Source organism: Drosophila ananassae, chromosome 2R (genome assembly GCF_017639315.1).
Source record: "Drosophila ananassae strain 14024-0371.13 chromosome 2R, ASM1763931v2, whole genome shotgun sequence".
Lineage (NCBI taxonomy): Eukaryota > Metazoa > Arthropoda > Insecta > Diptera > Drosophilidae > Drosophila > Drosophila ananassae.
This window is the reverse complement of record NC_057928.1, coordinates 9,916,797-9,940,309: the sequence shown is the minus strand read 5'-3', so window position 1 is coordinate 9,940,309 and position 23,513 is coordinate 9,916,797. Positions and strand designations below refer to the sequence as shown.

Genomic DNA, 23,513 nt, shown 5'->3' with positions numbered 1-23,513 from the left:
CTTTATTTGTTTATATCTCGGTCTTTAATCTAGTTTGCATTTTAGGGGGGGTCTCTTCTATAAACTAAATGTTAGAAAATGACGATTATTGTTATGATGATGGCGCTGTGCCTATTAGAGCATGTATTCACTATAGATTTGTTCGAAATATTCGCGTTTTCTGTAATTGGAAGATACAGACGTGTTATATTTTTTTTTATCTAATTATTTAGTTGGAATTATTGTGTTGGAAATTAGTCTACATACAATTCATTTTTCTATTGTTAACATTGTAATTGTGTGGCTAGAAGTGCGTTGCTTTTAACAAATGAACAAATCAACAAAAGTCTGAAGAAGCTCACATCGAAATCATCGAACTGAAGTACAGGAACCGTTAAGGAGTGTTTAAGGATAAATACGTTCTTAAGCCTAGATTAATTTTGTTAATTATGCTTATGCCAGACGTACAAAATATGCCAACTCCGTTATTGGAAGGCAAATGTTGCCTTTACCACAACTTGTTGTGATAGAATTTGAGATCGTAGTAGCCCTGATCGGTGAGGCCTCCTCCTCCACCGCCGGACGACACCGTGGACATTGCATCCGTATTGTCCTGGCCCGGCGAAGTGACATCATGTCCCGGGGGACGATTGATTTTCACCACACCGAAGTCCTCGCGCTCCATCTGATCGAATTCCATTTTGCTGCTCGGCATCACCGCCATGCCGACGCCAAAGGAGCGGTTCTTCATGCCCGTGTGCTGCTTGCTCAGCTGGAATGCCGGTGGCCGGCGGTTGTCGCCGATGATGCTCTCCGCCACCTCCGGAGATCGCACTGTCGGGGGAGTGGGAGTGTGGCTCTTTGGCGGCGGCGATGGTGGTGTTATAACCTCTGGTTCGGGTTCGGGTTCGGGTTCTGGCTCTGGTTCTGGCTCTACCTCTGGCTCTGGCTCGAACTCCGGCTCATACCGCTGGGCTTCAATATCGGCCAGAGTCTGCTGCTCCAGCTGGGCGGCAATCTCTGCAATGTCGTGTCCATTGCCGCTGTTGGAAAAGTTTATAGAGCTGTTATCAGACTAATTTCGAAAAGGAAGGCAGCAGAAATCTTTTATGTTATATTTTAGTTTAAATTTAAAATATTTATTATCAGATTTCGGCTGCTTCCATTACTTTAATCTCAAAAAAAAATAACAACACCAGATGGACATTGAATTAATCGACAGATGCGCGATTTTTGTTCATTTTATTGCTTTAAAAAAACGAAAATGAAAAAAATTAAAAGTAAACGAAAATAAATTATGACAAATAATTATGTTAAATGATAATTAATAATTTGTAATCACAAGTTGTCAGGTAATTAATTGATTTGTGTAACGGTTCCGATCATAGATGATTGATTGCAGTTTTTGGGGGGTTGGTCTTGTGTGGGTGGTGGGTGGTTGGTGGTTGGTGTTGGGTGGTTGGTTGTCAGTGGCATGCGGCAAGTGCAGCTTCTTCTGCTTGTACTCGAACATTAAGTAAATTCATTGTATCAATTGTATTAATTAACTAGGCGAAAATAAATACATGTATAAATAATTTGCTAAAATCAAAGCTTTGTACAATTGGTTATTGGTTTGATATTCTCATTTTCTATTCAATAATTCTATTTCTATTGTATTTGATGCAGCCGTGTGCAATGTTTGTGGTTTTCTATTTGATTCTGAAAGACAAACGAAAAGAAACAAATGAAACCCAAATGAAGACAATCCACGAAATGATAAATGGCTTACAAGAGTTAATATTTATTGGAGTTCCATAGTTACCTGTTGGATTCTGCACTGCTGCCACCACCCTTGCCGTTTTTCGAGTTTCCAGCATGAATTATCTGCAAAATACATACATTTTCTGAAATTAATTTACAGTTTCTCCACAAATCAAGACTAATTTTATTAACAGAATTATATTTAAAGATACGATCAACCAATTAATGTCGTTAATGGCCGTTTCGTGGCTCACAACACAATTCATAGAATTTCTTTATTAATTTGTTACACCCCACGAGCCACACTTGATATGAACCCCCCCCAGCGTGGGTTTTTGTGTCAACTTGGCACGCAGCCAAAACCACCCTTCCTTCATTCATAAACTCTCGGGGGTGGTTGGCCCCAGGTGACCCACTCTCGGAAAGTAAAAGTTCTACATAAAAACTAGACCTTAGGTGTTATATAAAATTAAAGAACTAAAAAGGTATAAATCTTCAACTTCAAAACTATTGTTTCTTACGATTATTAATCGATAAATTAGATAATTATATTACAGCCAGGTAACTACTTAAAAACTATAGCTTATGTGTTACATAAAATTCTAGACTTTCATATATACAAATCTATATAACTGCCTATGTATTGTTCCTCTAGATTATTTATCGATAAATACGATAAATATATTCAAAGCCAAGTCAAATTCAACATCAAGTTAAAAATCAATTAACTACGAAGATTTATTTGTGGATTAAAATCCTATTACCACAAATCAAATCTTTAAATTGTTTAAATTACTATTGTTTCGAGTATCGATATTGTATCGATTATTTATCGATAAATTAGATAAATATATTTTAAGATGTTCAAAATCAATGAAGAAAAGTTCTACATAAAAACTAGACCTTTTTCTAGTATCTAGACATTCATATATAAAATTCTTTAACTTTCTATGTATGTATTGAGAGAAACATTTATCGATAAAATAGATAAATATATGTAAAGCCACTTAGATCATATTAAAAATGAAAGAATTACAACGATTTATTTGTGGATTTGGCACACACACATAACAAAGTTTTAGTTCCAAGCCTATCACCACAAACCAAAACTTATCACAGAGAATTTCAAATTACATTCGATTTAGAAGCACCTCCGATTATTCGGGTCATGCGGCTCTAAAAGATTTCTAACTTAAGCTATTGATGATTGGAATTGGCGCTTGGCTGTCCAACCAATTTCAGATTTGAGTTCGACGGCGAATTTGGAGCATTGTTGTGCTTGGTGAGGCGCATCTGGGTGGGTTTCTACTGTACTGGTGACCCGGCATCTCCGTGTCCCAGTTCGGGGGAGCGTACCAAGTAAATAGTGGTCTGGCAGTTGGGGCACGTGGTGCACATTTCGGCCTCGGGCGGAGGTGCTGCTTCTCCACCTCTCTCTCGTGGTGCAGCGGCATTGCCGGCTCCTCCTGCTGCACCGGCTCCTAGTCCGCCACTTGATGGTGCTCCAGCTGCCTGACTTCCTCCGGCCGGAGGCTGCGGATGGGGCGAGGATATGTTATATTAAATAATTCCCTAGCGAACCTGCTTATATTTACGTATCCATGTTGTGGGTTGGGTTGTTGCTGTTGCAGTTGCTGCTGCTGTTGCTGTTGCTGTTGCTGTTGCTGCTGATGATGGTGGTGATGATGGTGCTGATGTTGCTGCGTCTGTTGTGGTTGCTGGTATTTGTTCTGAGCCTGTGTATCTTGTTGCGAGTTCTGTTGCTGTTCGTAGCCTGCCTGGTGTTGGTGCTGGTGCTGGACATGAGCTCGTCCCGATGGCGGTGGTTCCAGTCTGGTTGGCTGCCCGGCAGCCGGTTGTTGTGCGTACTGCTGTTGCGGCGATGGCGCCGGGGAGACAGGAGGTACCTGTTGCGGCGGAGGCATCTGCTGTTGGTCCATTTGCTGGCCCGGAACCTGCTGGTATTGTTGCTGCTGCTGCTGCTGTTGCTGCTGCTGACCAGCGTCCTGTCCGGCGGACATGCGAATTGGAGCCACTGCAGCGGATCCCTGTTGCTGACTGGCAGCTCCTCCACCTCCGACAGCTGGTTGCGGCATGGCGTCTCTCTCTAAACCGGAATGACGGACCCTGGACGGACGCGCAAAGGCATTGGAAGCCAGGAAGGCTTCATCCACATCCTGCAAGCCGGAGCGACGTTGGAAGGGATCCTGACTGCGAACAATGCCACTGCGGCTCAGCGCATCTAAAGGACTCTTGCGTGGCTGTGATCAGGAGTTTAGTAATACGGATTAGATCGCCAAGGCGTACGGCTCACGTTATCGGGATTCCTGGCCTGGCTGGGAGTCAGGCTGATCTCACTGGCCTGTTTACGTCCAACGGCAGCTCCCCCGCCGCCGCCACCTCCACCTCGTGACTGGCAAACCAATAAAGGAACATCTTTAAGTCGCCATTACGGTGGAATTAATAGTATTTGTTGACCAACTTACTGCCATGCTGGTCTTGGATGCTTGGTAGCCACCACCGCCGCCTTGGCGTGCCCCGGAGGCATTACCACGTTTGGCATCCATAAATTAAATCACTGGAAATTAGGTATCCGCACGAAAAACTTGCCACGAATCGCGACGAAACTCGGGTAATGTGTTCGGCAGTTAAAATACAAAACAATATAAAAATATATTCCTCTATGCTGGAAGTGGAAATTTCTATCCGACCGCTATCGAGTATAAATTTAAACTGAACACAACTCGGAACGATGTTACGATGTCACATTTGACAGCTCCAAAAATCAAAACCAGAGCCCACTTTGGTGATGAATATAACGATCGGAGTGTCAAATATGACGGTGTGCCCGGATTATTACATATTTTTGATTAAATTTTGACTTAAATAACTCCCAAAAAACCAAAAACAAATTAAACCTATGTCCTGGGAGGTAAAATCTGTTGGGTATTACATGTGTCTAAGTACCTCGGCCATGCTGCAGGTGGGACGCGGTGCCCCATAACGTCCGGACGGAGAGATTTGGGTTATCTGCTGGATCAGGGTATTGGGTGAGTTCTGCTGCTGGGAGCCACGACGGCGGTTAGAATCCTCGCCCAGGTAAGTAGCACCAAAGAGCTGTGTGTTAGGACTGTTGATTGTTGGATGTTGGATGTGATGTTGTCGATTTTATCGATTGTTATCGTTATCGTTATGGTTATCGGTTAGCGCGACATGTGGATAAAGATATATTTAAAGATATTAGTAAGATTTTAAGTAATATGTTGTAAGATAAAATATGAAAGCAATACAATAGTTAGTTGAAAGCTATAGTATCTTTAAGATTAATGCTAATTTTTAAGATTAAAGATTAAAGAAAGCAACAGGCCATCCCCTTAAGCCATTTATAACAATGTTAACTTAATGAATTAAAGCCGCGTTTTATCGATCAGCGGAATTCCTCCGGCAAACAAACAAAGTCCGATTTGCATACTGACCGATATGGCCGATATGCAAATCGGGGCCAAGAAACCAAATGGCCAACACTGCCACTGCCTTTCGACCGAAAGTGAAATGTTTCCTGCTGCAGCAACGCCTTAATTGCCCGACCACGGACTGCGCCAGGTCAGGAGGCCACTCCCCCTTTAACTCACCTGTTTGTGATGTGGAGTCCATTGTTCCGGGTGGCGTGCTGCGGTGACTGGGCGTCTCCGTTGCCATTCCCATTACCATTGGCCGCAGGCGCTCCAGGACCGTCGAAGAAGCCGTGATACAACACGAAGTTGTTTGCCTGCGGAATCATATGCCTTAGGCCGTAATGCTTTCTAAGGAATCCCACTAGCTTCTCCGACGGTCTATCCACCGAGCACTTCACCGGTGTCCACTTCTCCTCCTGCAACATTGTCTCAAACAGTCGCTTTCCCAGTCCGGCCCGCTGACGTGTCTCATGGACATAGAAGTCCAGAATGGACGGCGCATTCTCCACCTTGCGCGACTGTCCAGTCTCGTCGAATAGATACAAGTCCTTGGTGCCAACTTTCAACAAACCAGCGACGGCGCCGCTGTAAAATTTCAATTAAAATCATTCATCTCGGATGTATCTTTCAGATACACGTACTTGTGACCAGCTTCAGTATCGGCCAGCAGATAGATGGTCTGGGTGTCGCACATTCGCAGCCGTTGGGCGGTGGTCACCGGCTTGTTGAGGCCCTGGGAGGTGGCCGAGAGCTGACCCAAACTGTCAATGATCTCCGACATCTTCGAGGTGGCGTCCCTGAGAGCGAGTGAGTGTGGAAAGCGTGTATCGGTTAGTTGGATTTAGATCAGGGGAGATGATATCCCACACCGCGTACAGTTTCAATACTCACAAGCACTGACGCCTGTCGCCGCGGAAGGTGTGCGGCAGGAGGTTCGATGTCACCTTGATGATCGGTTGGGGGAACAGGGGTTTGATGTCAAAGCGGAAGTCCACCATTATGCTCTGCTCGTCTGTTCTTCTATCCTATTTAAAAGTTCCACTGCAATTTAGAATTGAGAAATGCGAATTTAATGGAGCATTGCAAAATCGGTGCGCAAACAATTTGATTATCTGATGCCGCTTGGCTTGCTTTCCAAGCTCCCTAGCCTTTGTCTATCTGTTTGGGGTGGGGTGGGGAGCTGGAGGCGAGGAGCTGTGGGAATCATTGCACATGCAATCGAGCCCATGATTGTTGCTACAGACCCGCCTAGCGCCCCGCCTTCCCCAGTGATTCAGCAGATGGGAACCCACACGTGTACACAAATAAAATTCAGTCTTCACTCTAACATTGAATAAAAAAAATTTAATCATTTAAATATTCATGCGAAATTGGCTATAAATTCGACTGAAATATTTAAAGGAATTTTGGTTCTGATTTTCATTAAATAAGTTTTTAAGTTTTTAACATATTATTTTCTACTACAGTATCTAAATAATTATACTAACTATCTAATTTTTATCTTATATACTAAATAATCTATTTTCACTATCTAATATTTTTTATTATTTCGTTAAAACTTTTTAATTTCCCTGGGAATTCCCGTCGGTTAAGGAGTATTCCGTAGGAATCAATTCATTTTCATGGCGAAATGTTACTGAAAGGTAAGAATGACTCCCAAAAGCCTCGCCAGCAATTGTTTTGCTTTAAATTCTAGTGAAATATTTAAAATATCTTATATAAGATATATTTAAAACGTATTATTTTCTATTATGGTATCTAAATATCTAAGAAAAGTATCTAAATGTTTATACTTAACGATTTAATTTAGATCTTATATGCTTAATAATCTCTAATTATATTATTATTTCTTTAAAAAATTTTAAAATCAACTATAAAGCTTTAAAGTTTAAACTTTTGAATTTCCCTGCAAACTCCCGTCGGTTTCGGAGTATTCCCGAAGGAGTCACTGCATGTTCATGGCGGAATGGAACTGATAGGCTGAACAATGAAACCCCAACTGTAGATTAAAATGCCTCTTAATTTTTCCAAGTGCACTTTGGGATCAAAGCCTCGCCAGCAATTGTTTTGCCTTTGTTTCTGTTGCCGACTGACTGGTTTTTTCTTTATTTTTTCCTTTTTGTTGTGCCGGTTGACCCAAATCACCGCATTAGACTCGGATTACAATCGAAACTGTTGCGTTTCGGGGGAATCCTTTCTGACAGGAATATGCACCTTCCGTGCATAGGGGGCGGGGCTGTCAGGATACAACCGTTAGCCGCTTGCATGTCACTATTAGCTGTGTGTTTGTTAATTTTCGAGAGCAACGACCGCTGAGAACGGGAGAGGACCGATAACGGGAGCTTTGTAGTAATTACATTTAAAAAGGAGGCGTGGGGGCGGGCGGAGCGAGCAAAACTTTTTCCCCATTGTTGCGATTTTGTCAGAGGAAAAGTTAAACAAAATCGCTGCTCGACTTTCCAGAACTGCGATGGCAACAGCAGGAAAAGCAATCGTCGGCAAATGACGTGTTTTCATTTCATTTTTATTCATTTTTACATATCAGCCATACATACATACACACATACATAAAGATTGTGTGCTTTTGGCCCCCAGCAAAGGGGGGTTGTTATTGTTATTGTTATTGTCGGGTCTCTTGCTGTTGACGTCGGTTGCCATACGAATCAGCTCACTTTGTAACTGTTTATGAGTTTATGAGCCGAAGCAAGCGATGCAAAACAAAAATACAAGACGACAAAAGGTAGGAAGAGAGGCGGACAAAAGCCACAACGCACCACAAAAGGAGCGAGACTGCAGCACATCTTCTTTGTCGAGGCTCCCCTTTTTTTTTTGCTCCACTTGTAAATGTGTCAAGTGAGCTACTTACATACTGCTCTCACGCCGACATGTGCATGTGTGTAAGAGCGTGAGAGAGTAATCAACGGAATTAAAATCGCGTGCACTGGTAAACAAGAAGAGGGTTAGAAGAGAGGCACCCAACACGAGGGGGATGGCCCCATACAATTTAACGGTTAATCAGCAGACAGGGGCCAAAACAAAAACAACTCTGGGTTGGAAACAGCTCTGGAGACTGTCCAACACTAAAATCGGAAAAGGTGCAGACACAAAGATCCCGATCCCGAACCCGATCCCGATCCCCTCCCCCCGGCTAATTAAAATAGACACTTCCTACTAATCGACTGGCCTGGTGATGAAAATTAATACTGCAATTACGCGGCCTTCAGACTGGAATTGGCCGAGCCTATCAGCTGTCTGATGGAAAAACAAACCCACAAAGTATCGTGTCGCGTCATTATGCAAGCTTTATTTTTCTATTATGGATGTGGGAGGTAATAAACGGGGGCGTGGCCCGTGGCTCAATTACCAGCCGGCTGTCAGCTGCCTCACTAAATTCCACATTGCCATAAATGAGAGATTCTTTTCAAAGATATAGTCACTATATAATATGAAATACTAATTACAAGTTGAGGTGCTAGATGGAACTGTTGGTTTTTCGTAAATTAGAAACCATTATCACGCCATTGGAATAATAAAGTAGGCAAGTGCGGGTAATTTGGGATCAGGTGACGAGCCTACCTCTACACTTTGTGTGTACTACGGTGGAAATTTATGCAGCAACAAGGTCAATCGATAAATGCAAACCTGAAGGGAACCCGAAGGGCTAGCCTAAGGGCCAAAAAAAATAGCCTGCGACTAGTTCAGTTGCCAGGGAAAACCTCAAACTCAAACTCAAACTCAAACCAAAAAAAAAATCAAATCAAAATCAAAAAAACAAATCAGAAGGCGAACGAACGACCAGGTGCCATAGCCGCTGACAGGCTCAGGTAAAAGTACAGGTGTGTAATAGTGTTTCCCCCCTTCCAGTTTTCCTCTTTCTTAGTTTCCCAAGGCAACGACAATTAAAAATAATCAACAGTTTATGGCTTTGTTCAGTTGGAAGTCGTTGGCCGAGGTGAGCTTTAAATATGCATGAATATTCCTGCACGCAATGCGTGGTTTGGTTTATCGTTTATCGTTTATCGATAGGAGATAGGAGTGCGGCGGGTCTGGCAATGAAATACTTTTGCTTTTGCGGTCTAGCCGCCTCAGCTGTTATTTTTCTGTTTACCACAAAACGAGGCGATCGCGAACGGTCAAAACAACTTGTTATTCTACAATAGCGAAAAAAAAAAACAGAAAAAAAATTGCCATAGCAACGATAACAACAAAAACAAGAAACCGCATCAAGGGGAATTGCAATTGCGGCTGTCATTGTTGTTTGTTTGTTTGGTTGTTGTTGTTGTTGTTGTTTTTGTTGCTTGTACTGCACGCGCCATGCATTGTATCTGTATCTGTATCTGTATCTAATCGGTGGAGAGGCAACTTAATAACCAAGAAGAATGGTTCGAGAAGAAACTATGTAGATAGCATCTGAAAGATGCATCCAGAAGTGCAATGCCAGCATAAGATTGCATCAGACTCCAATCATGACAATTTAATTTTAAATCGCGCGGTTTTAAAAATACTTGTAGCTTACTCAGGCAATAATCAGTCTGGATTTCGGTGATTTTCCACCTCTGTCTCTCTGATTAATGATTAAAAAAAAGGAAAGTAGTGCTGAAAAAACACATCCCATTAGGTAAACAAAGTAATACACTACGCAGATAGTTGGAAAAATAAATACAAGAGCAGATTCGGAGGCCTTGAGATACTCAATGACTATACCAATTCCTGGTACCGGGGTCATAAAAGCCACACTTATTTGCTTTTTTTTGGCGATAATTTTTTTGGGGTAGTCTTCCGATGTCTGGCCAGTGGCCACAAACACACACCCCCGATCCCTGGACAGTGTCAAATTGGTGCCACCGATGATAAGGAAAAAATCCAGTTCTAGGCGGTTCTCCTAAGCACTCGAGTTCTGCGGGTTTAATGACAGCCAACCATAATTGTTCTTATTGTTTGTTTTTTTTTTTTTAGCGATTATCAGACATTGTCGCATGAGAGCAGCACGTGGTGGGTTCAAAGGTTCATGTTCTCATGGGAAACGGATTCATCTTCAATTGAAAGTTATAAGGCATGAATTAAAATTAATTTGTGGGGATAAAAGGAGGCTTGGCAGGTGAATGGATAGTCGGTGTGGCTTGACCAGATAAGAGAATGAAAGGCCTGGCGAGTGTAACACAGGAGGGGTTTAGAGAAAAAAAATAAAACAAAAAAATATATAATAGAAAGTAATAATAGAAATATAAAAATATCATAGAAACTGAGAAAAACATGCATTTTGAAGCCCGTTATCCAACACTATTACATTCCCCTTGAAAACACTGAATCCGCACCTGGACGACCTGTTATCGTTCGATCGCTGGTCAGCGACAAATGAGAGGGGGGAGTAAGAGAGAGAGAGAGTGACTGAGAGCAAATGCGCCTGTATGCGACAAGTGAGTTTTCTTAAAAGGGCGATCGAGAGCTAAGCAGTCACTTGAAAAACACCAGTCGACGCGACCAGTTCCAGATCGCTTCAATCGGAAAACCATCTGAGACAGTTAACAGTTAACAGAGGCGACTCACTTGGCTGAGACCCAGTTATCAGACAAAAACAAAAAACAGCTGACCGGAGGAGAGCAAAACGCTCAGCGCGTGTGCGAATAAGAAAAAGAAAAGAAAAACGAGAAAACATACACAAAAAAAAGCACGCAGCACGAGATACACAAAAAGAAGCGTTATTTCGGCAGCGGAAAATTTTGAACGCCAAACAAAGCCGAATCGTAATAGCCGAGAGCTTTTACGTCAAAAGACACAACCGACAAAAAAATCAAAAATCAACTCTACACCCATAACGTGTTAGCCGGTCGAGATGAGTGGTTCGGTTTTGAGCATCGCGCGTCCTGCCGCCGCCGCCACCAACGGTCACAGTATCCTGGCCAAGCAGCTGAACTGTAATGGTAATGGCACTTCGGGAGGAGCTGCCAAGACCACTGTGGCCTCGGCCATAACACCGCCGAAACAACCCCAGTTGGCGGCCAAGGTCATCCAGCAGTCGCAGATCATTTGCTTTGACGTCGATTCGACGGTGATTTGCGAGGAGGGCATCGACGAACTGGCCGAGTACTGTGGCAAGGGCAGCGAGGTGGCACGCGTCACCAAGGAGGCGATGGGCGGTGCCATGACCTTTCAGGATGCCCTCAAGATACGCCTGAACATCATCCAGCCGACCCAGCAGCAGGTCAGAGACTTCATCGCCGAGCGTCCCAGCACCCTGACCAAGAATGTCAAGCGCTTCGTCAGCCACCTGAAGGCGGAGGGCAAGCAGGTGTACCTGGTCTCCGGAGGATTCGACTGCCTGATAGCACCAGTGGCCACGGAACTCGGCATCCCCCTCGCCAACGTCTATGCCAACAAAATGCTCTTCGATTACCTGGGCAATTACGACAGCTTCGACATCAGCCAACCCACCTCGCGCTCCGGCGGCAAGGCCGAGGCCATATCGATCATCAAACAGAGGTACAACGAGGACTCGCTGATCACGATGATCGGAGATGGTGCCACCGATCTGGAGGCAGTGCCTCCAGCTAACTATTTCATTGGATTCGGAGGGAATGTGGTGCGTCCGGAGGTGTATCGACGGGCCCAGTATTACGTAACGGACTTTGAGCAGCTCATGGGACAAAATGAATGATAGAGAAATATCCGGACTTGGCCCAGTAAGAGGGAGGAGGAGGGCCCAGTCGAAGGGGCGGCGAATTTAGTATTTGAAATCAACGTGTTATAGCTCATAGTGATGTCCAGTTCAGTGTGAAAATGTATGTGTGTACGAGTAGTTCGTAGCAAATTGCTAAAACAATAAAAAAGCAATAGTACAATTATGGAGAAGGAGAACAATAGCCCGCACTTTGTTACTGTTAGTTCTTAACAGAGCTCTGTAAGTGAGAGTCACTTACATATGTAATAGTACAGGGTGCTCCATGTAACATTACAGGCCATGTTATAAGTTCAAAAAATATATCTTCCCTAGTTAAGTTTGAAATAATAAATTTCTCAATAAAATATAACTATTTCCATCATAAATTTAATGGTAAATAAAGTACAAAAAATATAATAAAACACCTGACTTTTAAACTAGAAACTAGACAGTATGGATGGGAGGTTTAAAGCCATTAGCCCTATTAAGACCTAATAGCTTGAAAGTTATTACCAAAAATAATAAGGTGATAGTTCATTTGGAAAAAGAAATAAAAGCCAGGTCAGTGAACTCTTTTAGAGGTTGGGAAAGTAATCTATTTTTAACTATTCGGGTAAGAAATAGTTCCAGTTACCTCTTAGTTTATTTTTGGTCAAGACCTTTTTATTAATCGGCCCTTAAATGGGAAATGATTTATAGATAAAGTAGCCAGCTAAAGTCCAAGTAATATAATAATTAATTGGTTATATGAGGAGAAACAAAAACAGCTTTATTTTATGGTTTTTCAAAGAAAAACATGCAATTGAACAGCCTAGTTTTGATTTTCCTTCACTTCGGCACAAAACTTCCAACAATTGGCGGCTCTAAAAGCCATTTAAACTAGACGCCCACTACAGTAATTATCAATATCTGTGTAATCGAGCTCCAATGGAGTTCAGTTGGCCGTGGCAAGGCCGTGGCGTGGGTGGCAAGCCGTGAATGGAACGAACGGGCCGGGTGGTGCTTTGGGGGTCAACGTCATCGTGTTTAATTGACGGCCCAGGCGGGAAACGCTTTGAGCCGGCTTTAATGTGGACCATATTAGGCGTGATACGACTGCCGTTTAAACGCAAAGAGGCGTGAATTAAGGCCAGGTTGCAGCTGGCGGCAGAATAGGAAGAAAGCAACTGCTGCCGAGGAAGCGGCGGTGAGATCATCTCGCTAATGAGGGGGGCTTTGGGATCCAAAAATGTTTGAGGCACAAGTGACTCATGAACGTTATTTGAATTTTTTGATAAAAAAAAAAACAAACCAATTCAGGTAGAAAAGTTTTATATTGGCTGCTAGAGGACAGGAGTACCTGTATCTTGTAGATACTTTGAACCTATACCCTATATCGCTGGTCGCAGCTGTCTTCAGCTGAGGAATGACTTCAGAGTTCGCATGACGTAAAGTTGTTTTATTTATGAGTAACTATGTTCACTGAGCCACACGAGCATAACACGAATGCGAAAGCGGTGGGCAGCGGAATGGAAATAGACTGTGGTGTAGACCGAGTGTCCAAGAGACGTAAACAGAAACAGAAAGCTTGACGAGCGCCGACTTACCGCAACAATTAAAATCAACAGCGTCAAAGGTCTTGACTTGAAAATATTGTATCTCAAAGATAGTTCCACTTTCCAGTGACAATTCGGATGATGCACTCTCCGGCTTTTTGCTACAACACGGATTTGTGGATGCTGCGCGTTGAGTTGCGGGCGTATCTATCTCACTCTTTCGAAACAAACACCGAACACTCGCGGCGTTCTTATATCGATTTTGGAATTACTATTTTTCTTGCCAAAAATTATTTTCGAGAGCACTGTCCCGAGTTGTTATCGTTTCGAATGGGCTTCCGGATTTGTTTTGATTCAATAACACATTTCACATACGGTCGTGTGATGATTGTGTCGCCTCTATTTCGATGAGAGTGTGATGGGGAGTAGGAAAAAAAGAGCCGGAGAGCCGTGGCGGCGTCGTTATTGCACGAAAGTTGGCTATTAAATGTGGGGAGCCCGAGATTTTGGGGGTTGGCCAAGATTCAAGCCAGGTCGAGGCTTTTACTGGTATTATACCAGGTATAGTTGTTGTTTTTATCGAACTATCGATAGTCAAGGAGTATGCGATAGTAAAAATATTACAAAAAATACTATATTTTTAAAACGTTATGAATAGTTATAAGATAGTTATTTAAAATATGATTATATAGCTATTTAAAACCTAAAAAAAATTTTAAACCTTTCCGAGAAAAGATTTTAGGAAATCTTTATGTATATTACTCCAACTTAATCTCGAAATAATTATAATTTATTTAATTATTTATTTAATTATATTTATAATAAAACTTGTTGAATAATTTCATAAATTTTAATATAACCAATTGTCCATTTTCTATAATGATTTTACATATTTTTATAATATTTACAAAGGAAGTACTAAAAAGTCAATCCATATATAATTTTTATATACATTGCATAAAAAGAATCTCTTCTGTTTGGGTTCTAGTACTTGTTAATGTTAAACAAGCGAACACCATGGAACTGCGGTAGCTTGGGAAGTATTACCACGACGAGCGATACAAAGTTGGCTATGAAGTGTTCCGTGCTATTCCTGGTGTACAAGCAGGTGAGGAGGAAACTGCCAAAAAAATGTCATAAATGAAAAGAAGCGGGCACAAAACATCAATGGTTCTTACAGGACGATGGGAGCGGCAGTAAGAAATTTCCGAGTAGTCGTCATCTGTACACCATCATCGATCTGCTCCCAGTGCGTCCATCTTCGGCTAGGATCATTTTCCGTGCTCAGCCAAGGAGCTCCTTTAATGACGTGCAAGAAGTACAAATGGGCCTGCGTACGAAACAACAATTTAAAGAGAATCCTTAACAATCTTATCCGCTGTGTTACTCGTGATAAACATTACTCACCGCATTATGGAGCAAGTTGGTCGCTGTCCAGGCAAATGGAATGCTGACAAAGGGCACTGATAAGAGCAGCAGGTGCACGGATAGCAGGCCCAGTAGGTAGGCCAGCCAGAATCCGCGGGCGCTCAGCCAGGAGCTGTTTGGATTTGGCTCGCCATGGCCACCGGCAATAGTTGTCATCTTGGATGCTTGTTTACCTTTTTAAATGTTCAATAAATCAAAAATAAACAAGTAGTTTCAGTCGATCGATGGAAAAATTGCCTAACGCGATTCGCCAATAACAAATTCGATACAAAATGGCCATGCCCGAAACGGTCACACTGGAAAGAACAAAATGGCTGTTTCGGCGTTGAAAAATTTTTATGAATATTAAAAAGAAAGAAAAAGCGAATTTATTTGTTGGTGAAGAGTGCCACACACATGAGAGAGGTTGGAAAAGTTTCAAAGAATGCAGACGTGTTGAAATTTTTGCCTAGTACCACTTATCAGCAGCCTGAAAGATGAGCGGTGCCAAGTCCTCGGGGACAGGTGAGACACTTAAGGGCAAGGTACTGGCAGTAATTAAAATAATAAAATCTTAACCAGGCTTCGGAAGCCACATCCCCAGCATCGAGGAGAAGAACAAGCAGATCCAGCAGGAAACCATGATGGAAAAGCTGCGGGCGAAGCACCGGAACAAGCCGAGGAGCTACGAAGAGATTAAAAAGTCTGTAAGGATGTACTTCATTGAGAAGCACTACCCACTGGATCCCCTCTGCAAGGCCACCCTACAATCGGCGCTAGACAAACTGCAGCACTACATAAAGGTGACTTCTCGCCATGGGCTGGTTGAGAGGCTGGAGAGTCTATCGCGGCAGCTGGGGCTCAAGTTCATGGAGGATCAACAGATGCTCTTCATCTCAACAGACATGTTCTACGTGGAGATCCTTCTGGATGCAGCCGGCAGCCTACTGGACGTTAAGGTGCATCACGAGTGCAAGATCGAACAGCAGTCTAGTGAGCTGGTAGACTGCCTGAAAGCAGGCGACTTTGCCGACTTTACAGTCCAGCTGGAGGGGTTGTCCTCGATTTACCAGCTAAACGCCGAGCCCAAGGTTAAGAAGAAGGCTTTCGTGGCGCTCCAGGCCATGGAGACAGACATCCACAGCCTCTACCAGATGCACTTGCAATCTCAGTCGGGAAACTCGTACGATCTAATGGCCAGTTCTCCTGTTGGTCTGGTACTGCCCCGTCGTGGAGGCCACCCCATGAAGCTCACCTACTTCTGTCCGCCTCTCCACCTGCCCGAACACGACCCGAAGTTGCCCAGTGGGGACTTCACCATCGAACAGGTGATGCGTAGCAGTTACGGCCTGAATGCAACCGTCAACCTGGAGGGATCGTCAGCCAACAAGCTGCAGGTTGCTCCCATACTGTCATTTGTCCGGGATCAGCAGACGGGAATGGAGGTGCCAACCTACGCGCCGCTAAACCAGACCAACTCCCTGTTGATGCCAGCCACCTATGTGCTCCGCCTGAACAAGCCCATGCCAGTCTGTGTGGAATCCCTGAAAGCCCTCGGTCTTCCGGGCTTAGATGCCCAGGCCAATCCCCCGACTCCTGCCACTACTGTTCTCAATCTCATTGTACAAACAGCTTCCAAGCAGGCGATCCGAAACACCCAGCGCGGGCTCTACGTTAATTTGCCAAAAGAGACTCACTGTTACTTCTTCACGGATAACCGGCGGCTGCAGGGCACTTTGGTCTCCTCACTGCCCTTCACCGAGCCCGCCCAGGTGCCACGAATTGTAGCCTTCCTAAAGAAACAGGCTCTCTTCTACACCCTCCTGGCCAGCTGCGTTCGGGAGCAGCAGAAGCAGTACAATGGTAGGTTGTGTGGCTTAGTCCTAACTCCGTTCCTTCTCCATTCCATTTTTCACTTGCAGATATGGACAGCACTGTGATACTGGAAGTGACAGCGGTCTCCTTTAACCAGATAACCGTAGAGCTGCAGCATCCGTACGAGGAATCGCTGGCCACGGTGGACTTCCTGCTGGAGGATGGTCAGCCGACATGTAGCGTCTTCTGTCTGAGCAATGAGTACGAGGCGCTCTCGCAGAAACTGACGCGTACCGTGCGGCAGGTGGTGTCCATTCCAATGGTGATTTACAAGCTGCTCAAGTGCTGGGATGAGGAGCACGACTTTAAGCTTCATGGTGTCATGAATCCGGGAACAGGAGCTGCTGGCGGGGGATCAGTGGGAGGCGGGGGATCGGTCGGAAGTGGATCTTCCACAAGTGGCGGAGGTGGCTTTAATCAGTTCGCCATGGACACAGCTCAGCCTCCTGATGGAAATCTGCCCGGTGGTAGCTTCGCTAATATCAGTAACCTGAAGATTGATGCCAAGTCCCGGTCCCTGGCTGACGCCTTTGCCGCCTCCACCTCAGCAGCTGCAGCTATCGCTGGCCTGATTAATCTTAAGCGCGAGACTGATCCTCAGGCGTCTAGTTCATCCGCTTCCAGTTCCTCCTCAGTCTCCACCTCCTCGTCAGTGTCCAAGTCAAGTGATCAGGAGATTGCAGACAAGTACAAGAACATCTGGAAGGATAAGACGCCGAACCTGAAGCACTGCGTCAGTATCACGCCGATACCAGGGGATGGAAAGTCCGGATCTGGCGCGGGAGGGTTGTCTGGCGTAGAAGTTCAGCGTACTGGTGGCATTGAGATCATTCCCCTAAACACCCAAGCTTCCACTTCCGGCGGAGGAGCAGCCGGAGGTGGCACTAGCTCGGCACCCACTACCATTACCATTACTCCCATCACCGGCAAGGATCCAGGAAAGGAATCATCTAAAAAGAGCAGTTCATCCGTATCTGGAACCAATATGGCTACGAAGCGGCCACATGAGAGCAGCTCTTCCAGCTCTAGTGGAGCTAGTGGATCGTCATCATCCTCCGCTGGAAGCAGCAGCTCCTCGGACATGCAGAAGGAGAAGAAGCGCAAAAAGAAACGCGACGACTCTCCCATGGGGCCGCCCGAGAAGATCTACTCACGCCAGAATTCTCCAGCAGCTGGCGGCGATGCCTCCGGAAGCAGTGGAGTCGTGAGAAAGTTTTCTTCTCCCTCATCCTCGCCCAAGGCGGGAGGAGCCGGACAGGGTTTAATGGCAGGAGTGCCACCTGCTCGCCCCAGTCCCAAGCACTCGCCGGTGTACAGCAGCCCGAAACACAACACCGCCTCCAACAGTCCCAAGTCGCCATTTGGCACACACTCTCCCAAGCATGGATCCTCCGGCAAGCCCAGCATGTCTACGCTGAAGAGCGCGGCCACGGCAGCCACTAGCCTGAGTCCCAAGGGGGACAAGACATCGTCGTCCGTTGGCGCCTCCTCGGTGAGCTCATCATCCTCAGCTTCGGGCGTCGGAAGTGCTCCTGGCTTGGTACGATCCTTTGCCAGTGTGGGAGCACCGCCACCACCACCTCCAGTTCCTCCGCTGGCCAGTGCTAGTGGAAACAGTGGCCAGTCCATGAAGAAGGAGAAATCTTCGTCAGCATCCGGCTCCTCCTCGTCCTCGTCAACATCAGCGGCTGTTGGCTCCACTGGCTCGGGTGGAGTAGGGGGCGGAGGAGGCGGAAGCGGTATTAGTGCCAGTCTGGCAGCCGCCGTGGCCGCCCTGAAATCCTCTCAAGCGCAGCAACAGCAGCTAAAGACTTCAGTGGCCAGTCTGTCGCATTCGTCGGCGGGTGGTGGTGGCCTCGGAAGCTATGCGTCGTCGGCCAGTGCGGGCGGTGCGGCGTCAGTGGTAGGAGGAGCTGTGGGAGCAGGAGCTGGTGCCTCCGGACTGGAGCTGAGTGGCCTGCGCAAGGGCATGGCGGGAGGTGCGGTAAGTCCGTTTTCATTATAAGTGCTCGACACCACTCCACTCCACTCCACTCCACTTCACTCCACTCTACTCCAATCCACAAGAACCCCCAGCATCTCCCACTGGAAGCCTAATCCGTAGTTGACTCTGCCACCTCCCCTAACCAAATTGCAGAAGCCAATCCCCAAGCGAACTTGTCTTGAAACTAATGCAACTACTGTATTTAATTAGCTATAACTAGATTAGTAGTTGAACACTATGATTACTATTACTGCTACTATTATCATTTTGTTGTTTGTGTCTTGTTTGCCTTTCTTATATTTTGTAAATATATATTATCCTTTTATATGTCATATCCTGCTGCATCCGTTTTATTTCCAACTAAAAACAAAATAAATTATTCTGCGGTGATGGGGCCTATCCAGCACTTCCTGGGACTTCTCCAATGGCAAGCTCTAACCCACTCTTCCCCGCATTTGGCACAATTGTATTTTTTTGTTTGTTTTGTAATCTTTCCTAGCATGTTTTTATATTTTTTATTAAAAAATATGCATAAATGGCAAGCAGTCTTAAGTTACTTTGGTGTGGAAGCTTTTGGGAAGCAGATACTGTGGGGATACTTGCGATTGGAGTCTGTAGATAGTGTAGATTGTGGTTCAAAATCTTCTATTAAATATGTGTTTGTAAAGATTTGATTTTAAATTTAGTTGCTAATGCTATTGCCTCTTTAGAACTTGCTTATTAGTTTCAATAAATTAGAAATCCAAAATTTTGCAAACTACTTTTACTAATGGGGTCTGCTCTTGTCTACTTTTCTATTCTCTTCCCAACACGAAATGGTCCTTTGAACCAACATTTACTTTCCAAAAACATGTTCCTTTTTTGATTGTTTTTAATTTTGTTTCTGGTTTGTTTTTGGTTCGCACACACACACAACCACTTGCTTACTTTGTCAGGTTAGTTTGATGACGTCGACGGCACCTTTGGCAACAACAATCCCGGCACCAACAACTCAGTCGGCGGCAACATCGGTCTCGGCGCCGGGATCGGGTCATCCAGTATCTCAGGCGGGCTCGGGCTCGGGAGCGGGAGCGGGAGCGGGACAGGTGGCTCCGCCAGCAATAACAATGCCACCGGCAACAGCAACAACAACAGCAGCAACAGCAGCGGTGGTGGCGGCGGCGGCAGTGGCGGGAGTATCAACTCCAACAGCAACAACAGCAGCGGGAGCAACAGCAATGCTGCAGCAACCACAGCAGCCGGGAACAGCGCCACCTAGTAGCTGCTTGGCCACTAGCGGCGACGGAGGAACTCCGGCCGGAGGCGGAACAGGTGCCTCCACGGAGTACATGGTGAAGCCCAGCAGCCAGGAGGGCCTCAAGCTGACCATCAACAAAACGGGCAGCGGCAAGAGCTCAGGCTCGAGCTCTAGCTCGAGTTCCAGCGCCGGTTCCAGCACCTCCTCCAGCGGAGTACCAAAAACTAAAAGCGCCAGTGGATCGAATATTTCTTCTGGATCCTCGAGCAAGAAGCAGCACACTGGTCTCAAGCCTGGCGTTAACAGCGGTCCGGCCTCCAAAAAAGCCTCTGCATCAACATCAGCCTCTGCCACAGGATCTGCCAGCAAGCATCTGTTCCAGAAGGCCAACTCATCGGGAAATCTCAGCAGCAAGCTCAGCGGATCGGGTGTTGGAGGTGGTCTGCCATTGACGAAGAGCAACAGCACCAATTCCTTCCAGGAGCATAGCGCTCCCAAGCGTCGTCCCAGTATGGGTGCCTTGGCCAGTGGCAGCAGCAGCAGTAGCGGCTCCAGTGGCCCACGGAAATCGAGTTCCATTTCGGCGGGAGGCAGTGGAGCTTCGGGAGCCGTATCGCCAGCCGCCCACAGCGGATCTATGTCGCAGCCGCCGCCGCGGTTCGATCATCACACCGACATGATGACTATCCTGCAGTACGCTTCTCCCACAATGGCCGCCAGCATGGAGGGCTTCATCAAGGGATTGCACAACAAGTTCCAGATCCCCAAGTTGTCGCAACGTGGCGCCTCTAGCAGCGGCAGTGGTGGAGGAGGAGCCGCAACTGGGAGCGGGGCAGCTGGAGGAGGCGGCGGTAGCGGTCGAAGTACGCCCAGTGGTGGCACCGAACCTTCCCCCTCGACCACCATGTCGGTTGCCCCGTCAACTTCGACCGCCGCAGCATTGGTGGAGCCGGAGGCCAAGCCACCGGCACCTCCTCCATCTTCGGCTGGCGGAGATGTGCTGCTTAACCTGAGCAGTTCGGCCGCAATGCCTTCGGGCGATGGCATCGATGAGGAGCTCCTAGCCAGCCTGGCTGGCGAATGACAGATGGCGGACAACCATGAGATATTCCTGTTGCTCTATGCGATTCTCACTTAAAGCTAAGTTATACTAAAATGTCTTAAGATATAATGGATGGGAAGGGGATGGGCACACCCGATTCCCAGTCCCAGTCCAGCTTACAACAATCCCCCAAGGCGATTTTGTTTACATTTTACAATACGACACAAAAATTTGGTACAAAATCTAAGAGATTATCATCACGTGTTCTGTGAAGTCAAACAAAAAAGTAATAAGAATTATGTTCGGTTTAAAAAATTGATTAGATAAAACTTAAAAAAAGCGATATATGATATTGTGCGAGAAACATCGCCCTAAATATTGTGTAAAATATATGTATTCCGTTAAAAACAAACGATTTTTATTTTGGATAAAAGCAAAAATGGCCTAAAAGTGTCATAGTTATGTTCTTTTTAAATGACAGTTGTACAAATAATCTTATTTGGTTTTCAAGCGTTTGGAAATAGTGTCGAGATTGCTCGCAGAAAGTTTTTCTCAAATTCCTGCTCGGAAAATCTTTCCACAGAAGCTCTGCAATGAAAAAAAATGAAATTTTTGTAGTATTCATTTAAAAAATCGTACTTTAAAGGCCATACCTTGCTGCATTTCGAATTCCAACGGTATCCACGTTATTAACAATGATATTCAATAGGTTTTCTGCGTAGTCCACAGCGTCAACTGCCAGAAATCCGTTCTGGCTGCCTTCTGAAGTTTCCACAATGTCGAGCAGAGGACCTCCCGATCGATGGGCCACCATTATAAGCCCGGCTGCCATGCAATCAACTATCCCTATTCCGAAGTGCTCATTCCACATGGTGTGGATGCCAATGTGGGCTGTTTGATACAGTTTAAGAAGATCATCGTACGGCACATTCACCTTAAATTGAACATTATTTTCAAGGGACAAGTGCTTGGAAAGATCCTGCATGTTTTTCAATCTTTCGTAGTCCTCCTCATTCCGACAGGAGCCCACAATAACTAATTTAATTCGATTCCACAGAGCCTCATCCTGTGCCAACAGAGTTCTCAACTCGTAAATGGCTTGCAGTTGCAGGGGATGATCTTTTTCCGGACGGAATTGTCCCACGGACAAAATGATAAACTCCTCGCCCTTTTCCAAGTGCTCCAGTTTTTTTAAATGACTGACTTCGCAGGGAGGATAAACGCGATGTGTCTTGAACGGCACATCCCATATTTGAAGGATGTGATTCTCTGTCCACGAGGAGTTGACCATGATGGTCTCGGCGCAACGACCCACCCATTTGTACATCTGAGAAATAAAATGTATTTATTATTAGATTATTACGTTACTCTAAAAACTAACCTTTGAAAACAACCGGTAGTAGGTAAGTTTTGTCCAAGTGAGGAACGGATTCCTTGCAACATATTTCTTATTGTTGTGGGACATCTGGCGCTGCTGGACTCGCTTCAACATGTCCGAACTTATGACAGGATAGTGGACATAGGCTCCGACCTTAGACTGAACGAGATACTTGAAGAGGGGATAAGTGAAGGCATATCCCATGGTGTCAATGAAAATATCTGGCGGGAACTTTAGGAGTGCCTCCAGCCCGAGAACCATTGATCCCAAACTCTGACCAAGCAGAGTAAAGTGCGGATACTTTTTGGCCTCGATCCAGTGGCGTTGTTTTAGGAATACGAATCTAACGTTGTCATTGTCGATGGCTATGTTGAAGACATTCTTGGCTTTTTCCAAAATGGAATTGGGGGAGGCATCTATGTCTCCAGTATATATAACAATCTTGGCATTTGAATACCTTTTCTGAAAGAAAAATGTTTAAATATTTGTACAACAGTTTTTAAATTTCTTGTTATTATAAAGAAGAATATAATTCTTTTTACCTATACATCCACCAAGAAGTATATCTTTTAACTAAAATGTAATTATTTGTTTAATTTTAAACAAAAATATATCACAAATTACCGCTCTACATATCATTTTTCCGCTTTTCTCATATGATCAGATAAAGAAAACAACACGTATGTATGTTTATATATTGCATATAGCTTGTTGCGATTGGATCTAGGGCTATTTTATTATTAAATACCTGCAACGCCTTTACTGCACACCACAGAACTCGTTCCCCGCCGCCTCCTGCATTGCAATACGGATGAAAAATTCCAACATTTATGCTATTTTCCGATGTTGCATGCAACTTCTTTTTCCGGCTTAGCAACCAATGTTTTAAAGAAATAAATGAAACCACGGCTAGTATCACTAGCGAAAGAACCATCCACAAACTGAAAATAGAACAGGTTATTTAATAAATCAACCAATTGTTTATGAGGCGTACAGTATAATAAACATTTTAACTGATTTCCTCAACGACTCATTGTTATTTCCACGTAAAACCAAAATATTGCATTTAGGGTTGTTGATAACATATCAATATATCGATATTCATTGTATAATAATGATATACTGTCTAAATATCGAAAATAACATAATAATTTTTCAAGATAAGTATTTAATAGCATTTAATAATACTTAATAATAATTTAAAATTCAAAAATATTAGC

The 23,513-nt window shown here is 44.8% G+C and overlaps 6 protein-coding genes across 11 annotated transcripts; 2 read left to right on the top strand and 4 right to left on the bottom strand.

Annotated features, from left to right (window-relative positions):
* Nucleotides 1–5: 5 nt before the first annotated feature.
* LOC6506373 (alpha-tubulin N-acetyltransferase 1) lies at nucleotides 6–13,948 on the bottom strand. 3 transcript variants are annotated; one of them, XM_001957967.4, is made up of 7 exons: nucleotides 13,422–13,948; nucleotides 6,069–6,218; nucleotides 5,819–5,974; nucleotides 5,355–5,762; nucleotides 4,690–4,852; nucleotides 1,784–1,845; nucleotides 6–1,022 (listed from the first exon to the last, which is right to left on the bottom strand). In XM_001957967.4, exons 2-7 carry the CDS (start codon nucleotides 6,173–6,175, stop codon nucleotides 488–490), a joined length of 1,431 nt encoding a protein of 476 aa, XP_001958003.2. In that variant the 5' UTR covers nucleotides 6,176–6,218; nucleotides 13,422–13,948; the 3' UTR covers nucleotides 6–487. The 3 variants fall into 3 exon arrangements, with proteins under 3 accessions (XP_001958003.2, XP_044570630.1, XP_014764723.1); XM_044714695.1 differs by lacking the exon at nucleotides 6–1,022 and adding an exon at nucleotides 1,186–1,680 and having other exon boundaries at nucleotides 1,751–1,845; nucleotides 13,422–13,944; XM_014909237.3 differs by lacking the exon at nucleotides 6–1,022 and adding an exon at nucleotides 1,186–1,680 and having other exon boundaries at nucleotides 13,422–13,943.
* On the bottom strand, nucleotides 2,735–4,472 carry LOC26513834 (myb-like protein AA). 2 transcript variants are annotated; one of them, XM_044714696.1, is made up of 4 exons: nucleotides 4,209–4,472; nucleotides 4,037–4,144; nucleotides 3,318–3,983; nucleotides 2,735–3,255 (listed from the first exon to the last, which is right to left on the bottom strand). In XM_044714696.1, exons 1-4 carry the CDS (start codon nucleotides 4,287–4,289, stop codon nucleotides 3,028–3,030), a joined length of 1,083 nt encoding a protein of 360 aa, XP_044570631.1. In that variant the 5' UTR covers nucleotides 4,290–4,472; the 3' UTR covers nucleotides 2,735–3,027. The 2 variants fall into 2 exon arrangements, with proteins under 2 accessions (XP_044570631.1, XP_032310820.1); XM_032454929.2 differs by having other exon boundaries at nucleotides 4,037–4,135; nucleotides 4,209–4,469.
* Nucleotides 10,601–12,035, top strand: LOC6493563 (phosphoserine phosphatase). Its single transcript, XM_001957968.4, has one exon. The coding sequence runs from the start codon at nucleotides 11,011–11,013 to the stop codon at nucleotides 11,830–11,832; it is 822 nt and encodes a 273-aa protein (XP_001958004.1). The 5' UTR covers nucleotides 10,601–11,010; the 3' UTR covers nucleotides 11,833–12,035.
* Nucleotides 13,949–14,206: 258 nt separating the features above from the next.
* On the bottom strand, nucleotides 14,207–15,060 carry LOC6506372 (ORM1-like protein). The gene is made up of 3 exons (XM_001957969.4): nucleotides 14,778–15,060; nucleotides 14,549–14,700; nucleotides 14,207–14,490 (listed from the first exon to the last, which is right to left on the bottom strand). Exons 1-3 carry the CDS (start codon nucleotides 14,952–14,954, stop codon nucleotides 14,355–14,357), a joined length of 465 nt encoding a protein of 154 aa, XP_001958005.1. The 5' UTR covers nucleotides 14,955–15,060; the 3' UTR covers nucleotides 14,207–14,354.
* Nucleotides 15,061–21,323, top strand: LOC6493564 (mediator of RNA polymerase II transcription subunit 1). 3 transcript variants are annotated; one of them, XM_032454926.2, is made up of 4 exons: nucleotides 15,061–15,302; nucleotides 15,360–16,640; nucleotides 16,700–18,636; nucleotides 19,572–21,323. In XM_032454926.2, the coding sequence occupies exons 1-4, from the start codon at nucleotides 15,275–15,277 to the stop codon at nucleotides 20,955–20,957; spliced, it is 4,632 nt and encodes a 1,543-aa protein (XP_032310817.1). In that variant the 5' UTR covers nucleotides 15,061–15,274; the 3' UTR covers nucleotides 20,958–21,323. The 3 variants fall into 3 exon arrangements, with proteins under 3 accessions (XP_032310817.1, XP_032310818.1, XP_032310819.1); XM_032454927.2 differs by having other exon boundaries at nucleotides 19,577–20,029; XM_032454928.1 differs by lacking the exon at nucleotides 19,572–21,323 and adding an exon at nucleotides 19,041–19,387.
* Nucleotides 21,312–23,388, bottom strand: LOC26513893 (GDP-Man:Man(3)GlcNAc(2)-PP-Dol alpha-1,2-mannosyltransferase). Its single transcript, XM_014910062.3, has 5 exons — nucleotides 23,288–23,388; nucleotides 23,042–23,234; nucleotides 22,297–22,755; nucleotides 21,569–22,242; nucleotides 21,312–21,503 (listed from the first exon to the last, which is right to left on the bottom strand). The coding sequence occupies exons 1-5, from the start codon at nucleotides 23,299–23,301 to the stop codon at nucleotides 21,422–21,424; spliced, it is 1,422 nt and encodes a 473-aa protein (XP_014765548.1). The 5' UTR covers nucleotides 23,302–23,388; the 3' UTR covers nucleotides 21,312–21,421.
* Nucleotides 23,389–23,513: the final 125 nt, after the last annotated feature.

Coding starts and splice junctions, on each gene's coding strand:
- LOC6493563 (XM_001957968.4), top strand. CDS start 11,011: ATGAGTGGTTCGGTTTTGAGCATCGCGCGTCCTGCCGCCGCCGCCACC.
- LOC26513893 (XM_014910062.3), bottom strand. Junction 22,243..22,296: donor ACTACCGGTTGTTTTCAAAG/GTTAGTTTTTAG, acceptor TTTATTTCTCAG/ATGTACAAATGGGTGGGTCG. Junction 21,504..21,568: donor GGAATTCGAAATGCAGCAAG/GTATGGCCTTTA, acceptor TTTTCATTGCAG/AGCTTCTGTGGAAAGATTTT.
- LOC6506373 (XM_001957967.4), bottom strand. CDS start 6,175: ATGGTGGACTTCCGCTTTGACATCAAACCCCTGTTCCCCCAACCGATC. Junction 5,975..6,068: donor GGCGACAGGCGTCAGTGCTT/GTGAGTATTGAA, acceptor ACTCGCTCTCAG/GGACGCCACCTCGAAGATGT. Junction 1,023..1,783: donor AGCAGTGCAGAATCCAACAG/GTAACTATGGAA, acceptor CTTTTCCAACAG/CGGCAATGGACACGACATTG.
- LOC6493564 (XM_032454926.2), top strand. CDS start 15,275: ATGAGCGGTGCCAAGTCCTCGGGGACAG. Junction 16,641..16,699: donor GCAGCAGAAGCAGTACAATG/GTAGGTTGTGTG, acceptor TTTCACTTGCAG/ATATGGACAGCACTGTGATA. Junction 18,637..19,571: donor AGGGCATGGCGGGAGGTGCG/GTAAGTCCGTTT, acceptor TTACTTTGTCAG/GTTAGTTTGATGACGTCGAC.
- LOC26513834 (XM_044714696.1), bottom strand. CDS start 4,289: ATGGATGCCAAACGTGGTAATGCCTCCGGGGCACGCCAAGGCGGCGGT. Junction 3,984..4,036: donor AGGCCAGGAATCCCGATAAC/GTGAGCCGTACG, acceptor TCCTGATCACAG/CCACGCAAGAGTCCTTTAGA. Junction 3,256..3,317: donor CCAACCCACAACATGGATAC/GTAAATATAAGC, acceptor CCCCATCCGCAG/CCTCCGGCCGGAGGAAGTCA.
- LOC6506372 (XM_001957969.4), bottom strand. CDS start 14,954: ATGACAACTATTGCCGGTGGCCATGGCGAGCCAAATCCAAACAGCTCC. Junction 14,701..14,777: donor CCAACTTGCTCCATAATGCG/GTGAGTAATGTT, acceptor TTTCGTACGCAG/GCCCATTTGTACTTCTTGCA. Junction 14,491..14,548: donor ACTGCCGCTCCCATCGTCCT/GTAAGAACCATT, acceptor TTTTTTTGGCAG/TTTCCTCCTCACCTGCTTGT.